The sequence below is a fragment of the Carcharodon carcharias genome, chromosome 28 (genome assembly GCF_017639515.1).
Source record: "Carcharodon carcharias isolate sCarCar2 chromosome 28, sCarCar2.pri, whole genome shotgun sequence".
In the NCBI taxonomy this organism is placed as follows: Eukaryota; Metazoa; Chordata; class Chondrichthyes; order Lamniformes; family Lamnidae; genus Carcharodon; species Carcharodon carcharias.
Genome location: NC_054494.1, coordinates 1013085 through 1037551, shown reverse-complemented (window position 1 = coordinate 1037551; position 24467 = coordinate 1013085). Strand labels below are relative to the sequence as shown.

Genomic DNA, 24467 nt, shown 5'->3' with positions numbered 1-24467 from the left:
GACAGGAAAGACTTGTTTCCCCAAACTGAGAGGTCAATTACCAGGGGGCATAGATTTGAGGTGATTGGTAGAAGGATTAGAGCGGACATGAGGAAAAACTTTTTGGGCATTTGAAACTCACTGCCTAAGTTAGTGGTTGGGTTGAAACATTCAGCTCATTTAAAAGGTACCTGGATCTGCACCTGAAGCGCTGTAACCTGCAAGGCTATGGGTGTGGAAAGTGGAATTAAATGAGTGACTAGTTTTTTTTCTCTGTTTGTCTGGCACAGACACGATGGGCTCTTTCTGTGCTATAACTTTTCTATGGTGCTGTGGTTTTGCAGCTGACAATGTGCTCCAGTGTGTTTATGAAGCTGCCAGAAGGATCTTTGTTTCTTTTCTGGTCAATCATTGGTGGATGTCAGCTGGCCAGTTAGCCTCAGTACCTTGAGGATGGGGACATCATAAGAACATAAGAACTAGGGGCAGGAGTGGGCAATTCAGCCCCTCGAGCCTGCCCCGCCATTCAATACGATCATGGCTGATCTCATTTTGGCCTCAACTCCAACTTCCTGCCCTCTCCCCATAACCTTTCAACACATTACTAATTTAAAATCTATCACCTCCCATTATTCAGCGTCCCAGCATCCACTGCACTCTGAGGTAGTGAATTCCATAGATTCACAACCCTTTGAGAAAAGTAATTCCTCCTCATCTCTGATTTAAATCTACCACCCTTAGCCTAAAACTATGGCCTCTCATTCTAGAATGCCCCACAAGGGGAAACATCTGCTCCAGGTCTACTTTGTCTATCCCCTTTAGCATCTGACATACCTCAATTAGATCTCCTCTCATCCTTTTAAACTCTAGTGAGTATAGGCCTAAACTGCTCAATCTCTCCTCATAAGACAAGCCCCACATCTCTGGAATCAATCTAGTGAACCGCCTCCAGTGCAACTACATCCTTCCTCAAGTAAGGGGACCAAAACTGTGCACAGTGCTCTGGGTGTGTTCTCACCAATGCCTTGTACAGTTGCAACAACACTTCCCTATTTTTATACTCTATTCCTTTAGCAATCATCCAGGACTCTTGTTGCTTTTGGCTGTACACTTAACTCTGCTGTAAGGTACATGTAAGTGTCCGTTACCTGAGAACAGGATTGGGTTTAGCTGTCATATCCAACAAGGTGAGTCATCCACTGGAGCAAGCTGCTGGGGCATGTGGGACATTTCCTAGGAAACCAGTCAGAAATTAGTCAAAACGTTCCAAGCCTCAGGACTTGATGAGAATGGCAGAATTGGAAGCATTTTAGTCTGTATTATAACATCTGGATGTTGAAATTAGCTTTAAAACTGAAAACGAAGTTGTGTGCTATATTAGGGCGAAGAAGATGAAGATGGTAATGATGATCCTAGAGGCACAGAGGAGGAGGAAGAACAGAGCAAGCGTTTGGCGAAAAAGCGAAAATTGAAGGAAATGTTTGATGTGGAGTATGATGATGGCGAAGGAACCTACTTCCATGATCTTAAGGACGAAATGCAGAAGCAGGCACAGGTAGGGATAAACATTCTCAGTCCAGCGTTTGGCACTTCCTATAATGTAACCACAAGTGTAACTTGTCAAGTATGCACTCGTCGGAGATCTTAATTGTCAAAAGTTGAAGATTATATCAATGCTTTAGGAGTGCTTTACATGGTTCAGCTTCTCTACCTGCTTTTGTTAATTGCTCATGTTTAATTATTTTCATTCCATTGTTAATCCCTTATTTAACTTGCTCACTTTTCACCTGTTCACTGAGCTCTGTTTAGTTGTTTTATGAATATGGAATTTGAACAAATTTGGTGCAGTTGTAAGTGAAATACAAAGTTATTAATAAGATGTATGCATGGATAGCGGAATTCCCTTGCAGTTCTCCTTTGGGTACGATGCTGCAAGAAATTGCTATAATAGGAAAACTAGAGCAAAATACTGTGGATGCTGCAAATCTGAAATAAAAATAAAAAGTGCAGGAAATACTCTGCAGGTCAGGCAGTATCCCTGGAGAGTTGACTCTCAGGTCACTGCCCTATCATTAGTTCTGAAATGTTAGCTGTGTTCCTCTCCGCAGTTGCTGTTTGACCTGCTGAGTATTTACAGCATTTTTTGTTTTTACCATAATAAGAAAATTGTATCTGCCACCTAAACCTAACCCACAACCCCGGTAATATCCAGCGAACGAACGTTGCTGATTTCTTTATTCTGACATGGCTTTCCCTTTCAAACAGCTTAACCGAGCCGAGTTTGATGACCAAGATGATCAGACCCGAGTCCAGTATGAAGGTTTTAGACCTGGAATGTACATCCGTGTTGAGATTGAAAATGTGCCCTTTGAGTTTGTGGCAAATTTTGACCCCTGCTATCCATTGATACTCGGTGGCTTGGGAAACAGCGAAGGAAATATTGGATATTTGCAGGTAATGGCTCACCAATAACAACAATTTGCATTTATATGGCGCCTTGAGCAGAGAAAAACATCCCAGGATATTTCACACGAGCGTTGTCAGATCAACAAATTAATGTTGAGTCAAAGAATGAGATATGACTGGTGACCCAAAGCTTAGTCAGAAGGAAGTTTTAAGGAGGGTCTTAAAGGAAGTGTAGAAAATGGAGGGTTTAGGGAGGGGGAGGCGATGGCGTAGTGGTATTGTTGCTAGTAATCCAGAGACCCAGGGTAATGCTCTGGGGACCCACGGCAGATGGAATTTTAATTCAATAAAAATCTGGAGCAAGTAATAGACAAAGCTAATTGATCCCACGACCAACAAATCAGATCTAAGCTCTGCAGTCCTGCCACATTGATTTGTGGATGGTGGACAGTTAAACAACTCACTGGAGGAGGAGGCTCCACAAATATCACCATCCTCAATGATGGAGGAGCCCAACACATCAGTGCAAAAGCTAAGGCTGAAGCATTCGCAACAATCTTCAGCCAGAAGTGCTGAGTGGATGATCCATCTCGGCCTCCTCCAGAGGACCCCAGCATCACAGATGCCAGTCTTCAGCCATTTCGATTCACTCCACGTGATATCAAGAAGTGGCTGAAGGCACTGGATAGTGCAAAGGCTATGGGCCCTGACAATATTGCAGCAATAGTACTGAAGACTTGTGCTCCAGAACTTGCCACACCCCTAGCCAAGCTGTTCCAGTACAGGTACAACAACGGCACCTACCCGGCTATGTGGAAAATTGCCCAGGTATGTCCTGTACACAAAAAGCAGGACAAATCCAACCCGGCCAATTACTGCCCCATCAGCCTACTCTCCATCATCAGTAAAGTAATGGAAGGGGTCATCAACAGTGCTATCAAAGCGGCACTTGCTTAGCAATAACCTGCCCACTGATGCCCAGTCTGGGTTCCGTCAGGGCCACTCAGCTCCTGACCTCATTACAGCTTTGGTTCAAACATGGACAAAAGAGCTGAACTACCGAGGTGAGGTGAGAGTGACTGCCCTTGATATCAAGACAGCACTTGACCAAATGTGGCATCAAGGAGCCCCAGCAAAACTGGAGTCAATGGGAATCAGGGGGAAAACTCTCCACTGGTTGGAGTCATACCCAGCACAAAGGAAGATGGTTGTGGTTGTTGGAGGTCAGTCACTTCAGCTCCAGGACATCACTGCAGGAGTTCCTCAGGGTAGTGTCCTTGGCCCAACCATCTTCAGTTGCTTCATCAAAGACCTTCCTTCCATCATAAGGTCAGAAGTGGAGATGTTCGCTGATGGTTGCACGATGTTCAGCACCATTCACAACTCCTCAGATACTGAAACAGTCCATGTCCAAATGCAGCAAGACCTGGACAATATCCAGGCTTGGGCTGACAAATGGTAGGTAACATTTGCACCACACAAGTGTCAGGTCCAACAAGAGAGAACCCAGCCATCACCCCTTGATGTTCAATGGTGTTACCATCATTGAATCCTCCAATATCAACATCCTGGGGATTACCATTGATCAGAAACTGAACTGGACTATCCATATAAATACTGTGGCTACAAGAGCAGGTCAGAGGCTGGGAATCGTGTGATGAGTAACTCACCTCCTGACTCCCCAAAGCCTGTCCACCATCTACAAGGCACAAGTCAGGAGTGTGATGGAATATCCCCCATTTGCCTGGATGAGTGCAGCTCCCACAACACTGCCTTGGACATTGTCCAGCTTCTTCAAAGCAGCCCACTTGATTGGCACCCCATCCACAAACATTCACTCCCTCCACCACCGACACACAGTAGCAGCAGTGTGTACCATCTACAAGATGCACTGCAGGAATTCACCAAGGCTCCTTCGACAGCACCTTCCAAACCTACGACCACTACCACCTAGAAGGACGTCAACTCTTTTCTTCTCCGCCGATGCTGCCAGACCTGCTGAGTTTTTCCAGGTAATTCTGTTTTTGTTTTAAAAATCTACCAACCTGTTTTAAAATGAGCAATTAACCCAACATCAGTTGCCATTTTCAGAAGAGTATCAAACTTCTATCACCCTTTGCGTGAGGACATGTTTCCTAATTTCACCCCGAAAGGCCTGATTCTTCATTTTTTGACTCTGCCCCATAGTCCTAGATTATCCAGTTAACATAAATAGTTCCTTCCAATCTACCCTATCAATTCCCCTTCATATCTTTGAATAATCACCTCTTAACCATCTACATTCCAGGAAATACAATCCTAGTTTGTTTAATCTCTCCTTGTGGTTTGTCCCTTGGAGTTGAGCTATCATTCTGGTAAATCTACACTGTACTCCCTCCCAAGGCCAGTATATCCTTTCTAAGATGTGATGCCCAAACTTAATCATAGTGCTCCAGGGATGTCTAATTAGGGCTTTGTATAGCTGAAGCTTGACTTCTATTGCATTGTATTCTAATTACCTGGCCATTATCACATAGTTGTGTGTGGGAGGTTTTTGTGTGCAAATTGGCTGCTATATTTTCTACATTATACAAATGGCTGCACTTCCAAAAGTACTTAATTTGCTATAACGCACTTGGGGAAGTCCTGTCATTGTGAAAGGCACTATGTAAATGCAAGTCTTTCTTTTGTGCTGGGGTATACATAACTGAAGATTATTATGCAGTGTACACAGTTAGGAGCATTGCACTTAAAACACACTCACTTCTTTAAATCCTGCTGGCTTGTCCTATTCCGTCTCCTGAGTCAGCAGCTGCCCAATGTATTTGAAATATTGATGCTCCCAGTCTGATGGGGGAGGGGCAGTAAGAACAGTGTGGACCCTGGGTCCAGTTGTTATCCATTCCCTAGTTGGATACAGGCAGAGCACCAGCTTCTGATTTACTACTCCTCAGCAGAACTTAAATATGATACTTTAGTTTTTGGGTACGTTACAGTCCAATGGTAAATGTTGGAGGAACCTCATCAATATTATATACAATATTTTAAAATATATATTCCAAAAAACTCCCACTCCCAGCTGCCAGGGAAGGGACTGTTGGTACGAGTTTGTGATTCCAAGGGTGTGGTTGCTCCTTGGTTCTGGCTTTGGAAGCTAAATGCTGGCAGGATTACCAAACAGCAAATGTGTCTGACTTTCCTGTTCCCCGGCCCTGGAGTGTTACAGCCAAATGCTATTGTGGCTTATAACAATTTAGCTCCAGCCAGGATGGAATCTAATATCGTGCTGCAGTCTGTGGCATAGATCCTCGCCAATAGAGTATGTTACATCTGTTGGGAAGAGTTGCATGTATCAGAACGAGCACCCATGCATAAAGTTTAACCTATATAATGTGTGTAGGTTGTTATGACGCAGCAGTTGGTAACGGCCAAGTTATTTAAAATCCCAGAAGGAAACTTGGAATGACTGTCATAACCTATATTTTCAATTGGTATGTTTGAGATGCAGCTCGGAATTCAGAAATAAAACCAACAGACCTCGTGAGGTTTTTTTATATAAATTAAACATTTATTAATTTAACAAGGTATTAAACATAAACACACGTCTACAAATTACTACCATAATAACTATTAAACAAATCCCCAAATTAATCACTCCCAAAATCTTCCCCAGTGCAATAACAACCCATGGACTTTAAGCAGACACCAGGCAAAGCACATTTTGTCTTACTAGTTGTAGGTTTACAGGCTTAGACCTTCCATACCTCTGACTCCCTCACAAAACTCTTCTGTGTATACCCAGCATTCCCTTTGAACACAGATTCTCATTGCATCACTAGGCGCTTTGAACTCCACCTCTTTTAACGGTAAAATTCCTTTCATAGCACCAATTTTATTAGTAATATAAACATATTACTTGGTGTCTCCTAGCTATGTGCAAGATTTCACCCCCAGTCTTTGAATGGAAATGCAAACGTACTCCTTACCTTAATTTCCTTACTGTTTAACATCTCAAAATAACTATACACCAAAGTACCCGGACTAGCTGGCTTTAATACAATTAACACACACACACACACCCACAGACACAGACCCTACTACAAGTCCAATTTAAAATAATTTCCAGTCACATATACATTAATATCTTCATGACAAGGTGCAATGCTACTGAGCTGGCTCCAATAGAAAGGGTCATTGTAACTGCTGTCCACTAACGTTCCACTTTTTCCTGCCGAACCAGATGCGTTTGAAGAAACATCGATGGCACAAGAAGATTTTGAAGACCAGAGACCCTTTGATCTTCTCCCTCGGCTGGAGACGCTTTCAGACCATCCCGATGTATTACATTGAGGACCACAATGGACGCCACAGACTGCTCAAATACACACCTGTGCACATGCACTGCTCTGCTACCATCTGGGGTAAGAGACTTCCCACTTCTCCATCTCCTGTCTCAGAGGATAACTCCGGGGATGTTGGCCCATGGGTGGTGGTTTACACTTTCCATGTTTGTGCTGTTACAATCTCCGTAGAGACCGATAACTTAAAGAGAAATATGAGCTGCAATTAATAGCTGAAAGGGTGACACAACAAAATTTCATATTTTAAGATGTTTACTATTGAAATATTGAACAAACTCTATATTTGTTGGCCAGTTATACTTTGAACAATGGAATACCTCCCTGGTTATATTATCAACCGAAAAACATATTTCACAGGTAAATGTTACACTGTCCTTTTAAGTAGATATTCAATTCTCACAGAATCTGTCCAAAATGATTCTTAGCTCCCAGGGGTTTACTTCTTTTCCTTTGTCAGCCTGGTATTTTCTAACCCTAGGACTGTCCTTCACTGAGGGTATTACTGCAGACCCTCCCTCTTGTGGGAGCGAGACAAATATTCCAGCTTCATTTTATCTTCTCATGAACTTGACCTTTTCAATCCGAGTTCAAGCTTCCACCTGCATTCCTGTGTGGCCAACCATGGAGTCTTTGGATCTCATTCTCTCTCACTCTCACACTCTCACACTCTCACTCTCTCACTCTCTCACTCTCTCACACTCTCACTCTCTCACTCTCTCACTCTCTCACTCTCTCACTCTCTCACTCTCTCACTCTCTCACTCGCTCACTCGCTCACTCTCTCACTCTCTCACTCGCTCACTCGCTCACTCGCTCACTCGCTCACTCGCTCACTCGCTCACTCGCTCACTCGCTCACTCTCTCACTCTCTCACACTCTTTCACACTCTCTCTCGGGGACCCTGGCAGACTAACCCATCTGTAATATTCAGTGATATTTTAAGAAAGCCTGTAACACAATGGTCTGAACCTTTCCCATCGCAATGCCAGTGTAGATCCAATGGGCCTTGTATGCTGATTAGCTATCCCTAAGACCCCAACACTCTTTTATGTAGACACTAAGTGGACAGTTTAAAGCATAACTGTTTACATCTGACATTCACAACACTTTTCTGGGACTTTGGAGACTCTCAGTCCACTGTTACACACAGGCTGCTGCCATTGTGTCCAAGTATAAACACCTTGCACCTTTTTCCCAGTAAAACAATCTGAGGTCCTTTAATCTCTAACAATCAAACCTCCTGGGCTTGTTGTCAGGCAGACTTCAGAGCAGGTCACATGACCACTTTCATTTTACTAAATTAAAGACCCAGTCTCTCAAAATGTAATAATTTTATAAGCTTCATAATTGTAACAGTGCTAAGACAGTTAGTGTCTGTGGTGTCATCACCTTGACAGCATGAGCTGAAGTCAGTCCTTGCCTGATCCAGGAGGAATTGAGCATGATGATCAGAAGTGGAAACTCTGCCTTGGCCAGGGTCACTGAGTAATTGAACCATCTCAGTTGCTACCTGTGTGAGTTCACCTGACTGAACTGTCGATTAAAGCTGAGACTTTGTAAGACTGCCATGCAGTACAATTGTAGCTGACCTGCTACCTGTTCATGACTATGGGTGCAATATGAGTAAATCAGATTTGAAGAACTTGTATTAAAGGTGAATATTGCAGAGACAGCTCCTGGAAGCTGAGGCTGTTGTAGTGACAGCAGATACCCTTATCAGTTTCTAATCATTCCCACAATCAACCATCGTTGGGAGCCTCTATTGTAATGCTGCTAATGTTTTCAGTAATAGCTTTTCAGAGTTTTGTGTAACTTGCAGACTTTGTCCTTCCTCACTCCAGGTCCAATTACTCCACAAGGGACAGGATTTTTCGCTATTCCATCTGTGGGTGGTGTTTTGGTGAGTTTCTGTATGTGTCGAACTGTTCTGTTGAAGAGTCATACAGACTCGAAACGTTAACTGTCTTCCTCTCTGCAGATGCTGTCAGACCTGAGTTTTCCAGGTATTATTTTTGTTTTGGATTTCCAGCATCTGCAGTTTTTGCTTTTATATACAAAGGATGTTCTCTTATACAAATTTTAAAAATTCTTCAAAAGAAAATAATTACTGCAGCAGCTGGAAATTTGAAATAAAATCAGGAAAAATTTGAAATCCTCGGCAAGTCAGACAGCATCTGTGGAGAGAGATATTAAAGTTGGCATCCTCTGGTTCTTGACCCTTCTGGCAATGGGAACAACTTGCCCCTTTCCCCTCATGATTTTGAACACCTCTATCGAATCTCTTCTCAAACCTTCTCTCCTCTAAGGAGAGAATTTATTCAGGAAACTGAAGTCCCTCATCCCTGGAACCATTCTCTCAAATCTTTTCTGCATCTAATCCCTCCCAATGTGCAGTGCCCAGAATTGGATACAAATACTACAGTTGGGACCAATCCAGTGTTTAGCAAGATTCATCATAACTTCCTTGATTTTGTACCCTATGACTTTATAAATCCCAAGAGCCTGTATGCCTTATTGACCACTTTCTCAATCTGCCTTGCTAGCTTAAACCATTTGTACACATGTTCTTCCAGGTTTCTCTGTTCCTGCACCACACTGTGTCTTCTCATTGCTATTTCTGGATTCTTTACCCCTGCAAAATTAGTTTAAGCCCCTCTCCCACAGCATTAGTTTGTCCCCAGCCCTATTTAGGTGTAATGCACCTGAGTTGCGCCATTTCTCTTGCTACCAGAACCTGTCTTGCTGTCCCAGGAGTCTGAAGCTGCACATCACACCCCACCTCCTGAATCACTTTCAGCCTCACGTTCACTGACACTATCTTCCTGTTTCTGTACTCACTCACATGTGGCACTGGGAATAATCCAGGTTGCCCACTCCTGAGGTCCTGCTTTTGTTCTTTTAGCTCCTGAAACTCTGTCTGTAGGTTCTCAATCCCTTCCCAGCATATTTCATTGGCTCCAATATGGACCACAGCGTCTGGCTCTCAATGTTCTACACGCGCTGAATTATAACCCTTCTTTGTTATTTCCTCATCATAGTTAAGAGTCAAGTTCTCGAGACTAACTGTCTGCTTTATTTTTGCAGAAGGATTTCAGGATAGCGGCGACAGGTGTGGTGCTGGACCTCGATAAATCTGTAACTATCGTTAAAAAACTCAAGTTGGTGGGGACCCCATTCAAGATATACAAGAACACGGCCTTCATAAAGGTGATCAGCTTCTTTACTGCTGCCAGCAGTTTCTCTTCGAATGTTCCTCTTGCAATCCTCTTTTTCCATTTCTATCCTATCTAATTTCTTCACCCCTCCCTTTCCTGTGATATTGACAGCATTCTCTCCTTTAATGAATGCTGAAGTACTCATTTAGTACCTCAGCCATGTCCTCTGCCTCCAGAAGAAGATTTTAGCTTTGGTCATAAATCAGCCCAACCCATTTCGTATTTATATGTTTATGGAAAACTTTTGGATTCCTTTATATGTTACTCGCTAACCTTCTCTCATACACTTTCCCTGTTTCTCATATTTCCAGTCTCAGGTCTCCCTTGCTGCACCTTTATGTTGCTGACGTTAACCACAAGCCTCATTTTCTTGCTTTATGTTGTTTCACATTTCTTTAGTTGCCCAGTGATCTCCAGCTTTGGATGCATTTCTTTCCCTCTCTCGGGAATGTATTTAGCCTGTACATGAACTCTCTATTCCTTGATAATCTTTGATTCATTCCACCTGGACCGGATTCCCTTCAGCTCTCTGCAATGACCCCTGTGGCCATGAAGGGCTTTGGGAATGAGCTGGATCCTGGGTTGGTAGCTGAACTGATGTGTGATGTGATCTGAACAGGGAATGTTTAACTCTGCGTTGGAAGTTGCTAAATTTGAGAATGCTTCAATCCGAAGTGTGAGTGGGATTCGTGGCCAGTTGAAGAAAGCACTTCGCACCCCAGAGGGTGCGTTCCGAGCCTCCTTTGAGGACAAGTTGCTGATGAGTGGTGAGTAATATATCTTTAAATGTAATAGTTAAGGAAATGGCCTCAAAATGTGATATAACCGAGCTCACTGAATGTTGTTTGTTCAATAATCGGGATGCGTTTAACAGTGGAATTTTTATTTTGTTCCCCACGGTTTTGTGCCTTTTAAGGTGAGGAGCATTACTGCTGAACAATTGGAACACTTGATGTTTCAGGCACAAGTTCAGCATCAAGCCTTCTCCGGTCCAGCAGAGCTAATCTCTCTCCCCCCTTTTCAACAAGCTTCAACCCAACCTCGAGCATCCATACTGCAACCTTGTTTCATTTGTGTCACCATCTCACCAGCAATCCTGGGAGTTTACTGAGTGTTAAAAGGCTACTCGAAATGCCGGCTGGAAATTGGTTTGTGGCTGGTGGAGCTTTGCTAATGATGACATTGGAACAAGTACAAGGCTTTGCCTTTTGTTGCAGGCATTCTGTCTTGCTCCTCGTGGGGTATCAGTGTGAACCTGTGGCTGTGGTAACATGATTTGAATTTAAACTAAACACAGAAATCCTGATGCCTTAATTGGTTTGGAGACAGACTTTAGTCGTGTTATGCTGTGTTCACCAGTATAAAGCTAAACTCTTTGTTTTGTTGATTCTCAGATATTGTTTTCATAAGAACGTGGTACCCAGTTTCAGTGCCAAAGTTGTATAATCCAGTCACAACATTGCTTCGACCAAGCAGCAAGAGAGAAACCTGGACTGGAATGAGAACCCTGGGACAACTCAAACATGACTTGGGCATTAAGATGAAACCAAACAAGGATTCTTTATACAGGGTAATGACAGGTTAATACATTCCTAATGTCAGCTGCACACTGGGATGAATGGGTTAGAATTACTATTGTAGGACAACCATCTTTACCACCAGAACTAAGAGACATGGATAGTTTCCTCAGTGTAGCAAGTTAGCACAGGACCAACACCAAGTGTTGAACTTTGCATAGAGAATCCTAGGGCCAAAGGGCAGCTCTTGTGGCTCTGTTCCCCTGCACCAATCGGGGGCCCCGTGGCTCTGTTTCCCTGCATCAATCGGGGGCCCCGTGGCTCTGTTTCCCTGCACCAATCGGGAGCCCCGTGGCTCTGTTTCCCTGCACCAATCGGGGGCCCCGTGGCTCTGTTCCCCTGCACCAATCGGGGGCCCCGTGGCTCTGTTCCCCTGCACCAGTCAGGGCCCCGTGGCTCTGTTCCCCTGCACCAATCAGGGCCCCGTGGCTCTGTTCCCCTGCACCAATCAGGGCCCCGTGGCTCTGTTCCCCTGCACCAATCAGGGCCCCGTGGCTCTGTTCCCCTGCACCAATCGGGGTCCCCGTGGCTCTGTTCCCCTTCACCAATCGGGGGCCCCGTGGCTCTGTTTCCCTGCACCAATCGGGGGGCCCCGTGGCTCTGTTTCCCTGCACCAATCGGGGGGCCCCGTGGCTCTGTTCCCCTGCACCAATCGGGGGCCCCGTGGCTCTGTTCCCCTGCACCAATCGGGGGCCCCGTGGCTCTGTTCCCCTGCACCAATCGGGGGCCCCGTGGCTCTGTTCCCCTGCACCAATCGGGGGCCCCGTGGCTCTGTTCCCCTGCACCAATCGGGGGCCCCGTGGCTCTGTTCCCCTGCACCAATCGGGGGCCCCGTGGCTCTGTTCCCCTGCACCAATCGGGGGCCCCGTGGCTCTGTTCCCCTGCACCAATCAGGGCCCCGTGGCTCTGTTCCCCTGCACCAATCGGGGGCCCCGTGGCTCTGTTCCCCTGCACCAGTCAGGGCCCCGTGGCTCTGTTCCCCTGCACCAATCAGGGCCCCGTGGCTCTGTTCCCCTGCACCAATCGGGGGCCCCGTGGCTCTGTTCCCCTGCACCAATCGGGGGCCCCGTGGCTCTGTTCCCCTGCACCATTCGGGGGCCCCGTGGCTCTGTTCCCCTGCACCAATCGGGGGCCCCGTGGCTCTGTTCCCCTTCACCAATCGGGGGCCCCGTGGCTCTGTTCCCCTGCACCAATCGGGGCACTTGGCCTGAATGTCAATGCTCCCAGGAAAGGAGTAGAGAAGATTGGATTCAGATTTCTGAGGTTGGCATTATCTGAAATCTGATATTTGATAGTCTTAAAATAAGCATGAAAGCTAAACTAAGCAGTTAGAAACCACTGGTTAGGCCCCAGCTGGGGTTTTGTATCCATTGCTGGGCATCATATATTAGGAAAGATGCAAGGATTTAGAGAGAATGCAGAAGAGATTTATGGGAATGATGTCAGGAATGTGAGATTTCAGTTAACGTGGAGAGACTGGTGAAACTGGGAGTCTTCTCCTTAGAGGAGAAGGTTGAGGAGATTTTGCTGGAGGTGTTCAAAATTCTGAATAAGTTTGATAAAGAGCAATCTGTTTCCAGTTGTTGAAAGGTCAGTGATCAGAGGAGAAAGGTTGAAGATAATTAACAAAGGAGAAATGAGGAATTTTTATTTTGTTATACAGCAAGTTAGGATTGGAATGCACTGCTTAGAAAGGCTGGTGGAAGCAGATTCAGTAATAACTTTCAAATGGGATCTGGGTAAATACATGAAGGAGAAAGACTTAGGATTTACTGGGCTATAGGGAAAGTGAGACTAATTGCAGTAGCTCTTTCAGAGAGCCAGAACAGACCTGATGGGCCAAATGGCCAACTGTGCTGTATAATTATCATTTATTTCTAGTCTGTGTCTTAGAATCCAGGGGCCAGCTGTAAAGAATCAGTAGTTCAGGCACTGAATCCCTGGCAGAGAAACACCTTTACCCTGCCAAAGTGTTTGTATTTCCGAGTAATTGAGTTTATGACTGGATCAGGTCCTGTGATGCTGACGTGGTTGATTGACCTGCTTTGTGCTGGATCTGCTGTGTTTCTAACTGTGTGCATTTTCCTGCAGCCCATCGAGAGGAAGGTGAAACATTTCAATCCCCTCTACATCCCCAAGATGCTGCAGAAAGCTCTGCCTTTTAAGAACAAGCCCAAAAATCAAGAGAAATTGGCCAGTGAAACGCGGGATAGACAGCGAGTCGCGGTTATAAAAAGCACACACGAGAGAAAGGTAATTGTACAGAAACAGAAGAATTTCACATGCCCTGTTTAAGGGGCAATGGGCAACAGTGCATCAAGAAAACCTGATTCTCACTCTCCCAGGTCTGCTGTCTGATCTGGTGTCAGATGTTTCTCCGTCCAATCCTATAGACTTGTAGAAATTCCTCCTTGAGATGGTTTCTATGATCCTTAATTTAGTGTCTTACACATTGGATATCCTTTGCCTGATTGTTTTCCTTTGGCACAGCAGCTAGAATCTCGGGAGCAGCATGTTCCAAAAACCAGTGAACCACAGTCTGTTGGCCCTGAATAACCTGGGAGATGAGTCTCGCGGATATGACTATTTCACTCACTCTTGTTGTGCATTTGCATGTTCTCTCTGAACATTGCGAAGTACTGAAGTAGCTGAGGCATTAGCTGCTGGCTGATGTTTGTGGGGAGTTTAGCTCCATTAAGATGTAAAGCTAAGTTAGTTGGTCACCACTGCAATCAGGATGTTGGGATTGGCCTTCAATCTCTGAGTCATGGTGGGCAAACATCAGGCAACCTTCCAGCTGGAGATTAGTGCGGTATCAGTTCCCACTGCTTCTGTTCAACAGCCTGCCAGTGGAGTCTGAGTATGAACAAGCTATTTGATTGTACTCTGTTCGGGGGAAGAGGCTTCAACTTTCCACTTCAAAGTCAGAACTTTGTTCTGTGGTCAAGGAGCAAAAGGTGAATGTCGCTCAGTGACTGTCTACATCGCTAGAGAAAGATTCCCCAGATAATCTTTACTGAGGCTTCTCTCAATTCCCAGACCAAAACATTCAGCTTGGCTGACTGATGAAAAATCATCATTGACATCATTCTAACTACTTCAAGTATGACTGATCGGTTAGGAAATCCAACCACTAATCAGCTGTCAAACCTAACCCATGAAGTCAGAGTCCCTTTTGAAAATTTCTGTGCCACGATTTTGGTTTCTCTGAGCTGAGGATATAAGGGTTAAAAGAAATGACTAGTTTAGATATGTATTCATGTCAGGACTACGGGAACAGCATTGCTCTACAGAGGCCTGTCTCCTGTGGCCCAGCATCTCTATTCAGTCCCCAGAGTGTGAATTTCCTGCTGGTGCCTCTGTCACTGAGAGTCCTGTCTCAGTTTACTGTCTGGTCAATTTACCTCACTCTCCATCACTGCAATAAACTCAGGATTCTCTGTTTGGAAACGGAACTTTCACTAACCTCTCACATCTAGAGAATAGTTTGGGGCTGCTGAATAAAATACAATAACCAGGCTGCAGTGGGGGAGTTTTTGGGTTTGTTTTCAAAAGCGAGGAGCCCAAAGCATCCCACTGTTGAAAGCAATGAATAGGCTGCATTAACTGTTTCTTTCTTGGAGTTAACCTTCAGTTTGTGCAGCAGCAACATTGTCGACCTCTGTCTCGAATATACTTGATGACTGAGCACCCCAACTTTATGGGGTAGAGAATTCTAAAGATTGAAAATCCTTTGAGTGAAGAAATTTCTCTTCCTCTCAGTCCTAGGTAATTGACCCCTTCCTACATCTGCCACTGAAGGTGGGCAGAGGTAATGATTTCACCAATATCTCTCAAAAACTAATGGACAGATTCCAGTGAAACTTGTTACATGGAATGGATATGAATCAAGACAGAGCCGATTAGTCTTTGGCAAAGATCTGGATCCGGATCCTGACATTTTTAAAGAATTTTTTGGGGGATAGAGCAAATTGATTTTTTTTCTTTTTTACAATGTTATGGGTTGTTTGATTTAGAATGTTTGTGATTGTTTTAGAATGTTCTGAATTGTCTCACATGCTGTCGTGGAATTTGTTCCAGCTGTCAAAATGTGATCAGAGTTTTCAAAGCAGGATGTTTAATGTGGATTGGTTTTAAGCCTTCTCAATGAGATGGAAGCTCTTTCTATAAAAAGATGTCTTTTTTCAGCATTGTAGTTACAGGGCATCAGTCAGACAAGGAAAAGCCTTAAGGAAGAGCTGTATAATTATGATAATGTTAACAAAGTGTGGTTGAGGTATGTGCTGTACTGAGTGCCCTCCTCACATACTCTGGGATTATGATCCCTAGTTCTACATCCCCGAGTCAGTGCAAACACCCTCCCAGCATTTACCCTCTCAAGCCTCTTAATTTTCTGTTGCAGTGATATCAGCTCTCATTCTTCTAAACGCGAGAGAATATGGTTTATTCTGCTCAATCTGGCCTTGTAGGACAGTCCCCTCATCCCAGGAATCCATCTAATGAACCTTTTATTGTGGTACTCTCCAAGGCAAGTTTACCCTTCGGGTAAACTGTACACAGTATCCAGGTGTGATCTCATCAAGGTCCTATGTAATTGTAGTAAGACATCTTTACTGTTACTGGCCTATTCCTGCTTCTAATCCATATGTACGTATGTTCGTACGTATACTTCAATCCCTTTATAATAAAGGTAAACATACCATTGTATTTTGTAATGCTTGCTATATCTACAACTTAACTTTATGATTCGCGTACAATAACACCCAAGTCCCTTTTAAATACCATAATTTCCAGTCTCTCCCTATTTAAAAGTTATTCTGCTTTCCTATTTTTCCTACCAAAATGGATAACCTCACACTCTCACTCACTTAACCGCTTCATCCCTTTGCAGCCTCTTTGGGCCCTCCACACAGCTTATCTTCCTACCTAGCTCTGTATTGTCAGCTAACTTGGATACGTTCCACTCAGCCCCCTGATATGAGTCATTGATTGTAAATATCTGAGGTCCAAATACTGATTCTTTCAGTATTTCACCAGCTACAGCCGGCAACTTGAAAATTACTCAATTATTGGGACTCTGTTTTCTGCCTATTAACCAATTCTCAATCCATTGTTAATATATTATCTCCAATTCTCATGAGCCTTAATATTGTGTTATAGCCTCTCTTGTGGCACCTTACCAGATGCTTTTTGAAAATTCTTATCCCTTATCTACTATGGAAGTTCAATCTCAAAACAAACAAGTTAGTTAGGCATGATTTCCCATTCAAAAGTCCATATTGACTCTGTCCAATCATGTTGCGATCTTCTAGGTGTTCTGTTGCCGCATTTTTAACAATTAATTTTAGCATTTTCCCTACAGCTGATGTCAGGCTAACTGACCTATAGTTCCCGGTTTTCTCCTTTCCTCCTTCCAATCCACAGGCATTGTTCTAGAATCTAGGAAATTTTAGTAGATCAAAACCAGTGCATACACATCTCTGCAGCCATCTCTTTTAAAACATAGGATGAAGGCCATCAGATCCAGGGGATTTATTGACTTTTAGTTTCATTAATTTTGCCAGTATTATTTCTTTACTAACCGTAATTTGTTTAAATTTCTCATTTTCACCAGACCCTTGGTTCCCAACTATTTCCAGAATGTTTGCTTGTGTCTCCTACCATGGAGACAGATGCAGAGAGTTCATTTAAATTCTCTGCCATTTCCCAGTATAAAATTTCCTATCTCTGCTTCCAATTAACCTATGTTTACTCTTTTTAACCTGTCCTGTTTTATTTACCTATCAAGCTTCTGCAATCTGTTTTTATATTTCTAACTAGTTTGCTGTCATTCTGGTTTCTCTTTTGTTGTCATATTTTTGGTCATCCTTTGCTAAATTTTAAAATGCTCTCAATCCTCAGGATGACTGGGTTTGTGTCTTGGCAACATTATGAATCTTTTCCCTTAATCTGATACCATCTTTAACTTCTTATTGGCTACAGTTGAACTATTGTTCCTTTGGGTTTTTTAATTCCTTAAGGGAATGTATATTTATTGTGAAATATGAAATATTTTTAAATTTATTTAATACTTCAGTGTATGTCATTAGATCAAAAATATTGATGTTAGTTAAGTAGTTTGGCAAACTGCCTTAACCAATTTGCTAAGTTCATCGTAATCATTAACTTGCTCAATGTTTGAGTTGCACTGTTAATGCGAGATAATATTAGGCTTTGTGTGTTTAAAAACAATGTTTTGTTCTCAGATCTCAGCCCTGCTCTCTGCTCTGAGCACAGTGAATGCATATAAAATACAGAAACAGCATAGAAAAGAACACCAGCAACACAAAGAGTTCCTCACACAGAAATGCAAACAGCAGGAAGAGAAGATTAAGAGGCAAAAAGAAGCTCGCAAGAAGATCCATCGTATGCTGGGTCAGAAGGAGAAGCGCAAAATGAAATCCAGCCTAAAGGGAGGTGAAGAGGACTGAAGCACTTGGCTTTGCCAGTTTACATTGCAATGACAGTCACCCACAGGAATTGGAGCTGAAAAGCATTGTCTGTATATGTGACCATTGGCCACATCTATGACACTTAAATTGTTTCTTTTCTGGGATGTAACTTACTTTAATGCAATCAATTTGGTCTTTGTGCAGATTTTGATCCACAAAGTCTAAAATGGAGTGTGAAAAACACATGATGCAAAGTTAAATACTCCATGCTCTGTGATGCACAGTGTTTTATAAAAATAGTAAAATTCCTCTTAATGAACTGTGTGACTAATGATTTCTTTTACAGCACCTATCCTAAAAGTGGTTAGTGGATTTGGTGCCTGACTTGACCTAGGACTGGAGAGCAACATTATTTTTAGGGACATTGAGTATCTTGAAGAGGAATGTAGTAGGGAAGTGCACCCCTTGACCCTGACTTTCAGGGATGCACAGCAGAGTTGGCCTTGTAACAGTCGCTCTGTCAGACCTGTTTAGCACTCACCTATAAAGAAAATGTGTGGACAGCGACAAATCTGCTGGCCCAGTACATCACCCTGGGTTCCTGATCTCATGGTGGGTTCAGTTTCTTTTGAAGCTTTGGCCACACTTCTTTGTGAAGTCTATTTTCACCTATGGCTACCACTAATGGGGAGCACACAATCACCTCGTGGCAGCTTTAGTCTGAATGCATGTTGTGCAGGAAGATCTGCAAATAGAAATGAAACAAAACACTTTAAAGAATATAGAATCCTACGCTGTTAACAAAGACAGATTGGTGGGACATGTATGTGTAAAGGAGGCCATTGCACTGAGAGGGATGGCCATTGTTGAGCCATTGAGGGGTCGGGGTGGAAGGGGGATTGTGACAGAAAGGAATATACCTTCATTTAACGTGTGCAGCTACTTATAATGGATATACGGTTTCTGCACCAATGATCGGGAGCTAGTAAGAGCCCTTATCCTCACTGGGATGGAGAAGGGCTGCCTTGGTTAAAATGGATTACAACATGGAGCTGCAAATCAAGGGATCTTTCAGTCGCATACAGCCTTAGTCACCCCATCATCACATTCAGCCTTGGAGGGGATGCAATGCAGTAATATCGAAGCAGAAAAAGGTTAACTTGGTGACCTGTCCCCTTGCATTTCTCTGTGGCCCTACCCTCTGGCAACATTTCTATTCACTGTTTTCCCAAATGTGTGAGCTCTTATTCCTCTGCATTGAATCACAGAATCTCTCAGAGCAGAAGGAGGCCCTTCGGCCCATCGAGTCTGTTCCGACACGTGAGAAACACCTGACCTACCCACCTAATCCCATTTACCAGCACTTGGCCCATAGCCTTGAATGTTATGATGTCCCAAGTGCTCATCCAGGTACTTTTTAAAGGATGTGAGGCAACCCGCCTCCACCACCCTCCCAGGCAGCACATTCCAGACCCTCACCACCCTCTGGGTAAAAAAGTTTCCCCTCACATCCCCCCTAAACCTCCTGCCCCTCACCTTGAACTTGTGTGCCCTCGTGACTGACCCTTCAACTAAAGGGAACAGCTGCTCCCTGTCCACCCTGTCCATGCCCCTCATAATCTTGTACACCTCGATCAGGTCGCCCCTCAGTCTTCTCTGCTCCAACGAAAACAACCCAAGTCTATCCAACCTCTCTTCATAACTTAAATGTTTCATCCCAGGCAACATCCTGGTGAATCTCCTCTGCACCCCCTCCAGTGCAATCACATCCTTCCTATAATGTGGCGACCAGAACTGCACACAGTACTCCAGCTGTGGCCTCACCAAGGTTCTATACAACTCCAACATGACCTCTCTACTTTTGTAATCTATGCCTCGATTTTTACCACCCCACTAAGATGCTCCTCCGCCTTCAGAGATGGACACACGCCAAGATCCCTTTGTTCCTCAGAACTTCCTAGTGTCATGCCATTCATTGAATACTTCCTTGTCAAATTACTCCTTCCAAAGTGTATCACCTCACACTTTTCAGGGTTAAATTCCAGCTGCCACTTATCTGCCCATTTGACCATCCCGTCTATATCTTCCTGTAACCCAAGACACTCAACCTCACTGTTAACCACCCGGCAAATCTTTGTGTTATCTGCAAACTTATTAATCCTACCCTCCACATAGTCATCTATGTTGTTTATATAAATGACAAATAATAGGGGACCCACCACAGATCCCTGTGGTACGCCACTGGACACTGGCTTCCAATCACTAAAGCATCCTTCTGTCATCACCCTCTGTCTCCTACAACTAAGCCAATTTTGGATCCACCTTATCAAATTACCCTGTATCCCATGTGCATTTGCCTTCTTTATAAGTCTCCCATGTGAGACATTGTCAAAGGCTTTGCTGAAATCCATATAAACTACATCAACTGCACTACCCTCATCTACATACCTGGTTACCTCCTCAAAAAATTCAATCAAATGTGTTAGGCATGACCTCCCTCTGACAAAGCCACGCTGACTATCCCTGATCAAACCTTGCCTCTCCAAGTGGAGATGGATACTCTCCTTCAGAATTTTCTCCAATAGTTTCCCTACCACTGACGACTCACTAGCCTGTAGTTCCCTGGTTTATCTCTACAACCCTTCTTCAATAGCCGAACCACATTAGCTGTTCTCCAGTCCTCTGGCACCTCCCCTGTGGCAGAGAGAATTAAAAATTTGGGCCAGAGCCCCTGCAATCTCCTCCCTTGCCTCCCTCAGCAGTCTGGGACACAAACCATCTGGACCTGAAGATTTGTCCACTTTTAAGCCTGCCAACACCTCCAATACAAAGAACAACGTACAGCACAGGAACAGGCCCTTCGGCCCTCCAAGCCTGCGCCGATCATATAGCCCGTCAACTAAAACATTTTGCACTTCTGGGGTCTGGATCCCTCTTCCCATCCTATTCATGTATTTGTCAAGCTGCCTCTTAAACACCACTATCGTACCTGCTTCCACCACCTCCTCTGGCAGCGAATTCCAGACAGTCACTGCCCTCTGCATAAAAAACTTGCCCCACACATCTCCTCTATAGTTTTCTCCTCTCACCTTAAATCTATGTCCCCTAGTAATTGACTCTTCCACCCTGGGACAAAGCTTCTGACTATCTACTCTGTCCGTGCCACTCATAATTTTGTAAACTATCAAGTCGCCCCTCAATCTCCGTCACTTTAGTGAGAACAATCCAAGTTTCTCCAATTTCTCCAATCTCTCCTCATAGCTAATAATCTCCAGACCAGGCAGCATCCTGGTAAACCTCCTCTGCACCCTCTCCAACACCTCCATATCCTTCTGGTAATGTGGTGACCAGAATTGCATGCTATATTCCAAGTATGGCCTAACCAAGGTTTTATACAGCTGCAGCATGACTTCCCAGCTTTTATACTCAATACCCCTGCCAATGAAGACAAGCATGTCATATGCCTTCCTGACTACCTTATCCACCTGCGTTGCCACTTTCAGTGACCTGTGGACCTGTATACCCAGATCCCTCTGCCCGTTGATGCACTTAAGGGTTCTGCCAGTTACTGTATAATTCCTGCCTGTATTAGACCTTCCAAAATGCATTACCTCGCATTTGTCCGGATTAAACTCCATCTGCCATTTCTCCGCCCAAGTCTCCAACCGATTTATATCCCGTTGTATCCTTTGACAATCCTCTTCACTACCTTGTCACTCCCTGTATTAATTTGCTCAAGAACCTCTCAGTCTCTCTCCCCGAGTTCAATACCTTCATCCTCATTCTCTTGGGTGAAGAAGGATGTGAAGTATTCATTCAACACTCTAGTGATGTCCTTGGGCTCCACCCATAGATTGCCCCCTTGGTCCCTAATGGGCCCTACTCTTTCCCTGGTTATCCTCTTCCCATTTTTATACTTACAGAATATCTTGGGATTTTCCCTACTTTTACCAGCCAGAGCTTACTTATATCCCCTCTTTGCTCTCCTACTTGCTTTCTTAACCTCCACAGCATTTTCTGTACTTCACTAATGCCTCCGCTGATTTGCTTCCCTTCGTACCTGATAAAATCCTCTTTTCCTTCTCATCATATCCTGAATATCTCTGGTCATCCATGGTTCTCTGGGCTTGTTACTCCTTCCTATCACCCTAGATGGAACATGTTGAGTTTGTACCCTCCCCATTTCCGTTTTGAACAGCCCCACTGTTCCTCTGTAGATTTCCCCACAAGTAACTGTTCCCAGTCTACCTTGGCCAGATCCTGCCTTATTTTACTAAAATCCGCTCTCCCCCAATCCAAAACATTTTTTTGCAGCTTGTTGAGTTCTCTGTCCATAACAAGCTTAAACTGTACCATGTTGTGTTCGCTATCACTAAAATGCTCACCCACCACCACCTCAGCCACCTGTCTGGCTTCATTCCGCAGAATTAGGTCCAGCAACGCACCGTCCCTTGTTGGACCCTCTACATATTGACTTAAAAAGTTCCCCAGTACACATTTCAAGAAATTCACTCCATCCAAGCCCTTAACACTATTTCTATCCCAATTAATGTTGGAAAAGTTGAAATCACCTAATATAATTACCCGATTGTTATTGTTTTTACACACCTCCACAAATTGTGCACATATTTACTCCTCAATTTCCCGCTGACTATCTGGGGGTCTGTAATAAGCACCTAACAATGTGCCTGCCTCTTTTTTATTCCTAAGCTCTACCCACAAAGCTTCATTTGATGCCCCCTCCAAGATATCATCTCTCCTTACTGCAGTAACTGACTCCTTAACTAATAATGCAGTGCCTCCTCCTCTTTTACCCCCTCAACTGCCTCACCTGAAGATTCTATATCCTGGAATGTTGAGCTGCCAAACCTGCCCTTCCCTCAACCACGTCTCAGTGATGGCTACTCTATCACAATTCCACATGTCAATCCTCACCCTTAACTCATCTGTTTTACCTGTAATATTCCTGGCATTAAAGTAGAGGCCATCCAGACTTGCCTTACTCCCTTGAAGCTTATTGCATCTGTACTCCCTCTGATTTGATTGTTTTACTGTATTATGATGTGTCCCTATTCTGCTAACGTTCTGTGTCTCCCTCCCCCTGTGGAATTAAACTCCTTGCAACAGCACTAGCAATCCCGCCCGCAAGGATGTTTGTCCCGCTCAGGTTCAGATGTAGACCGTCCTGTTTGTAAAGGTCCCACCTTCTCCAGAAATGGTCCCAGTGATCCAGGAAGCTAAAACCCTCCCTCCTGCACCAACTCTTAAGACATGTATTCATCTGCGCTATTCTCCTATTTCTGAGCTCGCTAGCACGTGGCACTGGGAGTAATCCAGAGATTACAACCTGAGAGGTCTTGCTTTTTACTCTACTGCCTAACTCCCTGAATTCTTGATGCAAGATCTCATCCCTCTTTCTACCGATGTCATTGGTACCAACATGTACCATGACCTCTGCCTTATCACCCTCCCTCTTCAGGATGCCCTGCAGCTGTTCAGTGACATCCTGGACCCTGGCACCAGGGAAGCAACATACCATCCTGGTGTCACGTTGACAGCCACAGTAGCGCCTATCTGTTTCGCTGTCTATAGAATCCCCTATTACTATTGTTCTTCCTCTCTTCCTCCCCTCCTGTACCGACAGGCTGCTTGTGGTGCCAGAAGCTTGGCTCTGTCCGCACTCTCTGGAGGAACCAGCGCCCTCATCAGCCTCCAAAATGGAATACTGATTTGCGAGTGGGACCCCAGAGGACTCCTGAACTACCTGCCTGTTTCTCTTGGGCTGCCTGGTGGTCACCCATTCCCTTCCTTCTTCAAGTCCCTTCAGCTGCGGTGTGACCACCTCTCTAAACGTGCTATCCATGATGCTCTCAGACTCCCAGATGCTCCACAGTGTCCCCAGCTCTGAAACCTCAGTTTCCAGGAGCTGCAGCTGGACACACTTGCTGCACACGTGCTGGTCCCAGACACTGGAAATGTTCCCGGCTTCCCACATGGAGCACGAGGAGCACACCACGGCTTAGAGCTCTCCTGCCATGACTTATCCCTTTATATCAAACCTTTTAAATCAATTAATCCAGGGCCCTTCTCTCCTGATCCGCATTGCTACAGAATATACAAACTGTAAACCACAAAAAAACCTTAAAGTATAAGCGATAAAAGTAGTAAATACCTACCCACTACTTACCAGTCATTCCTTTCCCTTGTAGGCTCTACTGCTGCAACAAGGCAAGATCACTCTCTGAAGATTTAAGAAGTTGGATAGCAAAGAAAAATTGCAAAAGAGCACCTCTTCCCCTCTGCACCGAGTTCCCACTGTGCACCAAATTGCCAACACCCACACTCACTCTGGCTGTGTCTCACTCAGGATGAGGTCTCTCCTCTGTTCGTCTGCAAGCACACTGTAGTGTGAACTGCATCTGCCATCCAGCTACCTCTGTGTTATATCAGCCCTGACTGCAAACTCTTGCATTCTTCCTCATTTTCCATATTCACTAGTTTGGCATCATCAACAAGCTTT

At 44.4% G+C, this 24467-nt stretch overlaps 1 protein-coding gene across 2 annotated transcripts in view; it reads left to right on the top strand.

Annotated features, from left to right (window-relative positions):
• Window positions 1-18266, top strand: part of bms1 (BMS1 ribosome biogenesis factor) — a 66845-nt gene extending 48579 nt beyond the window's left edge. For both annotated transcript variants that reach the window (XM_041176475.1, XM_041176473.1), the window contains 9 exons: window positions 1361-1534; window positions 2245-2433; window positions 6605-6785; window positions 8566-8624; window positions 9809-9931; window positions 10559-10706; window positions 11334-11509; window positions 13608-13769; window positions 17762-18266. In XM_041176475.1, the coding sequence (XP_041032409.1) occupies window positions 1361-1534; window positions 2245-2433; window positions 6605-6785; window positions 8566-8624; window positions 9809-9931; window positions 10559-10706; window positions 11334-11509; window positions 13608-13769; window positions 17762-17986 (1437 nt within the window). In that variant the 3' untranslated portion in view covers window positions 17987-18266. The remainder of the gene's footprint in view (window positions 1-1360; window positions 1535-2244; window positions 2434-6604; window positions 6786-8565; window positions 8625-9808; window positions 9932-10558; window positions 10707-11333; window positions 11510-13607; window positions 13770-17761) is intronic.
• Window positions 18267-24467: the final 6201 nt, after the last annotated feature.